Consider the following 7,192-nt stretch of genomic DNA (forward strand, 5'->3'; position numbering starts at 1 on the left):
TAGCTTGTGGACAAACAGCTGACTTGACTCATCTCTTACAGTGATTGGTAATTACTCACTTTGCAGAAGCCTGAGAGACACGAGCTGATTGCAGAATCCGGGATTATCGAGAAACCCATCATCTAATCTCTGATTGCTGTTGTATAAAAGAGGCTATCGCCTCCTCAGCAGAAACAGGTAGAAGAGGCACTGAGGACAGCCGCTGAGATCTGGAGACTCAGGTAAGTCCTGACCCATCCTCTGCTCCACCACTCTGGGTAGCAGGAGGCCAGGGCCTTACTGCTGCCAGATGGTGCTGTCATTCACTGGGGACTCAACAGCAAAAACAAACACTAACACTTTTATCAAGAGGAAGGACTGGCCATGTTCTAGACAAGGCAGCATTGTTGATAAAGCAGTGAGCTCGCTTGGGGAAGACATTTTAACAAGGTTACTATCACAAGGTGAGAGGCTGCCTATCATGTGAAGTTTCTGGCACCTTGATGGTATCCACAAGCCATCATGGCCTAAAAACAGACCAAACAACCATCCCTTGGCAGAGATGATGGCTGAGCAGTTCGGGTCTTCAGTCTCTGCCATGCAGGAGCTTCTTCATCCACACTGAAGAACAGGGATGAGGGCAATGGGTCAGGCCACCACAGTCACATCCCAAAGCCCCAGAGTAAACATGATGGTCACTTAATTAAACAGAAGCTTCTGGGTCAGGCAGGGATGGCTTCAGAGCCTCTCACAGCTGCAACAAGTGACCTTGGGGAAACTGCCTAGAGTTGCTAGGCAACCACATCTGAAGATGTGATGACAATGAAGTTGGTGACTGGGACAGACTACTACAGCAGTGTTAGATACTATTGCTAGTCATCAGCCCCTGGGGTCGGGGCAGAACAGTGGCAACCCCATCCCCTGGGGACAGGGCATGCAGTGCAGAGAATCCTCTGATATCCATACCACAGAGAACTTGTCATTCTGTCTGCAGACACCAAGAGAGATGTTTCTAGTTGGGAGTCTCATCGTCCTCTGTGGGCTGCTGGCCCAGAGCACAGCCCAGCTGGCAGGCATGCACTTCCCCCTGGGCCAAGATCTGCCCACGTCTATGGGTCACTGCCGGTCCTTGCACGTGGACCAGACCCTGCCCTACTATGGAGGGACTCCAGTCCTGTCCACGTATCCTACATACCATCTTGATAAAAACTTCAGAGAAGGTGAGTCTTTGATAGTCTCTTTCAGGGGTGTGTGTGTGTGTGTGTGTGTGTGTGTGTGTGTGTGTGTGTGCATGTGTGTGTGTGCATGCATGTGTATTTCCATGTAGATGCTCTAGTCTACCCAACTTCTCAATCACAGGAAGGGGGTCATCAGTGAGAAAGGGGCCTGGCACTCTAGAGCAACAGTTGTCAACCTTCCTAATGCTGCAACTCTTTAACACTCCTGTCATAGTGACCCCAGACCTTAAAATTATCTTTGTTATTACTTCACAACTGTAACTCTGCTACTGTTATGAATTATAATGTGAATAGCTCTCTTTTCTGATGGTCTTAGGTGACCCTTGTGAAAGGGCTCCACCCTAAAGGAGTCTTTGCCCACAGGTTGGGAACACTGCTCTAGAGTTAGCAGATGTGACACCTGAGATTCTCTGTTTTGCAGCTTTCAGACAAGGCCTGCTGTCTGGGGGCATTCTGAGCTTTCTGGAACACATACCACTCTTGAGCCATGTGAAACCTACAGGAAGCAATGCTGGTGGCCTGGTTGGGGTGCTTGGAAAAGTGATTTCATCAATTCCTCTCCTGAACAACATCCTTGAGTGAGCTGCCACACAGGGATTTGGTTCCCACTAACAACAGAAGTCCCGGCCAGCCCTACAGAGGGAGGAGGATGGGCTGAGCATGGAGCCAGGCCTCTCTTCCCTCTGGCAGCAGCAGCAGCCCTTTGCACCTGTAGTTGCCCCCAGTCCTAAGGCACATCCTGGGCCCCAGCAGCAGCTATTACGCCTGTGACAAGTCTTCCATGTCAGCTCCATAATCCCCAGTTCTCAGATGGAAAAACTGAGGCACAGAGATGTGCGTGTGCTCACGTAGCTAGGATGATGCAGTCAGGAATCTAACTCAGAGAAGCTCCAAGCTTTGCCACCCGTTACAGTCACTGTGTCCATCTTACCAGGGGAATGTGAATGGTCACTAGGCTACTCTCCTCACCGGTGTCCCCTATGTCTGAGACCTGATATGGCTTCCCATGACAAAGCCACATGGGGAGCTTGTTGCTGTGACCATACCCAAGCTTGGGTCCTTAGTAAGACAGGACTGAAGCCATTGCCAAGATTCCCAGCCTCCCAGGCCTTTGCTTCCTGACCTGGAGATGTCAGACAGACTTCAGTGCTGGATGACCTGAGGTCAGGCATCTGGTCTCCTGGGTTTGATTTCCCCATCTGTGAGATGGAGAGAAAGACTCTGGAGAAGACCAGGGAAGGTAAATAGGACGCCATGGATGGGTCACAGAAGGCTTCCTCCCACCCTTTTGCATCCTTTCCAACTTCTTGCTTCTTAAACGTCATGACAGGTTGAGTAATTTCCACCATGCCTCTTATGCAGAATTTATTCTAGTTGCCCATGTATCTTCTCTATGTGTACTGACAATACATCTGTCCATGTATACGTCCTTCCTCTCATCTAACCACTCCTGCTCCCATCCACCCTCCCACATAACCAGTTACTAATCTTCCTACCAACTCAAAAGTCAACCTTTTTCTTTGAAGAGCTCTCAACTAGTATACCCAGTCCCTTTCCTCAAATATTCCTAAACTTGAGGTAAACAGAGGTCCAGGTATGCTGGGATCTGATCCAGAAGGAAGTTAGAAATGAGAGGGATGTGGCTCAGAAACCAGGGTGGTTCTGACTCCAAGACAGTCCTCACATCCTCCTCCTCCTCCCAGGTGGACAGCTCTCCCTCTGTGATGAGTAAATTTAGTTAAAGATGGTTCTTAGGTCTGAGATTAACATGTTCATGTTTTTCCCCAACCAGCATAAGAGTCACTAATCCCCAGTTACTGGAAATCGGTCTTGTGCAGAGCTATGATTTCCACCGCCTCTATGTTACCATCCCGCTGGGCTTTGATCTCAAAGTGAACACGTGAGTAGGTCCCAAGGTGGGTAGGAATGGGGGATGACTCACGAAGGGAGTTGGCTATGGAAAGCACAATGGCCTGACCCTTGAACCTTACTTATTTGATGTTGTGTTGAACAAACTCAGGTCATATGGGAAACACACTTGACCTCTCTGAGCCTTGGTTTTTCCTAATGCAAACAGAGATCAATATCACTGTGGCAAAATGGAGTAAGGGTTTCCTGCCAAGAGGAAACCCTCCACCTTGAAATGTGAGAGGCCAGATACCAATAGGGCTGTCTCTGCCTTCTCTGTCAGACTGGTGGTTGGAAGTCTGTTGGAGCTGTCTGTGAAGCTGGATGTCACTGCAGAAGTCTATGCTGTGAGAGACATGTATGGGAGGAGCCGTCTGGTCATTGGTGACTGTATTTACCCTCCTGGCAGCTTGCGTATCTCCTTGCTTAATAGGTAAGGACAAAGGGAGGGCTCCTCCTGCCCGGAGATAGTTAAATAAAAGATGGAACAAAGGAAGGACGGATGAATAAGAGAACAGGAAGAAAGACGTGCTGGGGAGTAAGTGTGGATGGACGCATGGGTGGATGGACAGATGGATGGATGGATGGATGGATGGATGGATGGATGGATGGATGGATGGATGGATGGGTGGGTTGGTGGATGGATGGATGGATGGATGGATGGATGGATGGATGGATGGATGGATGGGTGGGTGGATGGATGGATGGATGGATGGATGGGTGGGTGGGTGGATGGATGGATGGATGGATAGATGGATGGATGGATGGGTGGATGGATGGATGGATGGATGGGTGGGTGGGTGGACGAATGCATGGATGGATGGATAGATGGATGGATGGATGGATAGATGGATGGATGGATGGATGGATGGATGGATGGATGGATGGGTGGGTGGATGGATGGATGGATGGATGGATGGATGGATGGACGGGTGGATGGATGGATGGGTGGGTGGGTGGGTGGATGGATGGATGGATGGATGGATGGATGGATGGATGGATGGACGGGTGGATGGGTGGGTGGATGGATGGATGGATGGATGGATGGATGGATGGGTGGATGGATGGATGGATGGATGGATGGATGGGTGGGTGGGTGGACGGATGCATGGATGGATGGATAGATGGATGGATGGATGGATAGATGGATGGATGGATGGATGGATGGATGGATGGGTGGGTGGATGGATGGATGGATGGATGGATGGATAGATGGATGGATGGATGCATGCATGGATGCATGGATGCATGGATGAATGCATGGATGAATGGATGGATAGATGGATGGATGGATGGATGGATGGATGGATGGATGGGTGGGTGGATGGATGGATGGATGGATAGATGGATGGATGGATGCATGCATGGATGCATGGATGCATGGATGAATGCATGGATGAATGCATGGATGAATGCATGGATGGATGGATTGATAGGTTAGTGAGTAGATGAGTGGGTGAGTGGGTGGATGGATGGATCGGTGGTAAAATGTTTGGTGGATAGGAGACAGATGTATAGGCAGGTGTATGAATAGATAAGTAAATGGATAAACAAATGCTTACTTTCCCGTTATTAAACCAAAATAACCAATTTATTGTTGGATAGGCCATATAGAATATGGTTTAAGACCATCTTTTATGGGGCTGGGGATTTAGCTCAGTGGTAGAGCGCTGACCTAGGAAGCACAAGGCCCTGGGTTCGGTCCCCAGCTCCGAAAAAAAGAACCAAAAAAAAAAAAAAAAGACCATCTTTTATAACCTGATGAGGAGAGCCAGAGAGCCTCTGACATGAACCTGACCAGTGTTCCTCCAATTTGGTCCCACTTTGTTTAATTATAACACCAAACTATAAGAGATTATTAATAGAATCCTGCTAAGAGGTATTAGATGTAGAGCCCATTTCAATTGCTTGTTCTAGTTACCTGTAACATGGGAAGGCCCAGGCATAGAGAGTGCATGGAGCCTGTCTATATCATGGCCCAAATTTACTGAACACACATATGGGCTTTGTGGGTATTGTTTCATCAAGTCTCCATGACACCTACTTACTCAGTACTTTTCACACATTCGTGGATTCCAGTGTTGTCCCTGAGGCGTGTTTGTTCTGCACTCATCTGTGCATGCACATCTGGGTTGAGTGTAACCCTCTTTATCTAGGAGCCTTGTTGTTCATCTACCATGGACATGCGTGGGGAAGGCCTGGTCTCAGTTATGAGTGTGCATAGTGGCCACTGAACTTCTCCAGCCCAATCCCAAGCCTCTGAGTCACACCCATGCCTTTTCTCTTTCAGACTTGGTCCCCTGCAAAACCTTATAGACAGTCTCACAGACATCTTGACTAGAGTCATCCCTGGCCTGGTGCAGGGTGTGGTAAGACACTAAAGCGACCGACAGTTCCCCATTACATGGGTCTTAGAGTTCTTAGGCTGAGTTACTCTGTATGAAAACTGTCCACCCATCAGTCCATCTGTCCTGTGATCCAGATGTCTGTCTTCATTCTTTCTACTCCTCTAAACACATTGGTTGGCTTCTTATGGGCTGAAGAAAGTACTCCTGAATATATTCCACCATGAGCATGCTGCTTCTCCTAGGGTCTCCTTGCAGGAAGTCCTATGCCTAACTACCTTCTCTACCCTGGGTCAGGTGTGTCCTCTGGTCAATGGGGTTCTCAGCCTCTTGGATGTCAGCCTAGCACATGATGTTGCTGGTAAGTACTGTTTCCAAGTCCCCTCTCCCTGTAAGGCAGCATCAGTTTCCCACAAGTTTTGTTCCAATGTACCAAGGAACAACCAGGTTTTATTAGTCACACCCCTCCCCAAGCCTTTGCTTCCATGAATGATCCAGATGGGTTTGAGGTAGTGTCTGTTTCCTCCTTAGCTTGACCTGAAAGCAGCTGAGTTGGCTGGAGGGGGACTAATGCTTCCCAACATGGCTAGGTGTGGTGAACATGGCTGGTGCTCCAGAGCCCCAGGAAGCACTCAGGTTCTCCTTGGACTCCTTCACCTCCAGATCATAACATTAGCCATTCCTTTTCTAGATGTGCTGCTGCGTGGAGTACAATTTGTCATTAAGGCCTAAGCCTTCCAAGAAAGGACCTGTCTCTGCTGCGATGGTAAATGCTGTTCCCGTGCTCCAGGATTGGTGGATAAGCTATCATTCTCTAGGACAGGGAAGCAAGGATCTTAAGACAGCAGTGCACACAGAAGCTTTCCCAGTAGCACCACTCTGAGCCGTAGGCCTTTAACACATGGGTCTGGAGAAAAGATGTTAGATCCAAGTTATAACAATACCCAAGGAAAAAGACAAACATAGACACAGACACACAGAGATGCACCATTCCCTAGAATAACTGACAGATGTGGAGATGGACTGGAGCCACATACAGCTTCAAAGAGAAATATATGTTGTTATGGGTACACAGTCCAGCACATAGACATGGCAGTCAAACCCTCATCCACAGGGCACACATATACAGACTCACTAGCCAAGTCCCTGTGGTTAAACAAACACACACTTGAACACATGCACAAGAAGCCATAGACAGCCTGGGGTCTCAGCCTGCTCTTGTCTCTCAGAGATCCAATACCTGACAGGACAGTACTAGTGAGAGTCACTGACTTCAGCCTCCTCCTGATTGAACTCTTCTCCCCACAGAACCATTTCTTGCTGCTCTGCTCACTCCCTCCTGCCCAACTTGTATGGCTCACAGATGGGAGCCCCATGTCCTGAAAAATATGGCATGACCATCTTCTCAAGGAAACCTCTCTCCTCCTTTCTCAGGCTTGATGGATAACCCATGTTCATCTCTAAATAAAATGGTTCTTCTACACTGGGGCCTTATGTTCCTCCCTTCACTTGAGAAGCTCCAGAGAGTCCTGACTAGGTGGTCAGGGCCCTACAAGAGCTGGACCTCTCATATCACAGGAAAGAGAGTTCTCGAACAGCTGAGGGCTTGGGTCTGAGTGAATGGGGATTTTGGATGACTGCCTTGCACACTCACAAAGTGTGCATGAGGAAGCTGGGAGTGGATAAGCACTCAGGCATAGATGTTCACACACAGTATCACCA

The 7,192-nt window shown here is 48.7% G+C and overlaps 1 protein-coding gene across 1 annotated transcript; it reads left to right on the forward strand.

The window, feature by feature from the left end:
- The first annotated feature begins 171 nt into the window (after positions 1–171).
- Positions 172–6,951, forward strand: Bpifa5 (BPI fold containing family A, member 5). The gene is made up of 9 exons (NM_001107792.2): positions 172–221; positions 974–1,199; positions 1,639–1,795; positions 3,010–3,117; positions 3,409–3,558; positions 5,416–5,494; positions 5,768–5,831; positions 6,162–6,236; positions 6,779–6,951. The coding sequence occupies exons 2-8, from the start codon at positions 986–988 to the stop codon at positions 6,200–6,202; spliced, it is 813 nt and encodes a 270-aa protein (NP_001101262.1). The 5' UTR covers positions 172–221; positions 974–985; the 3' UTR covers positions 6,203–6,236; positions 6,779–6,951.
- The last annotated feature ends 241 nt before the right edge of the window (positions 6,952–7,192 follow it).

This window comes from Rattus norvegicus, chromosome 3 (genome assembly GCF_021556685.1).
Source record: "Rattus norvegicus strain SHRSP/BbbUtx chromosome 3, alternate assembly SHRSP_T2T, whole genome shotgun sequence".
Classification (NCBI taxonomy): Eukaryota; Metazoa; Chordata; class Mammalia; order Rodentia; family Muridae; genus Rattus; species Rattus norvegicus.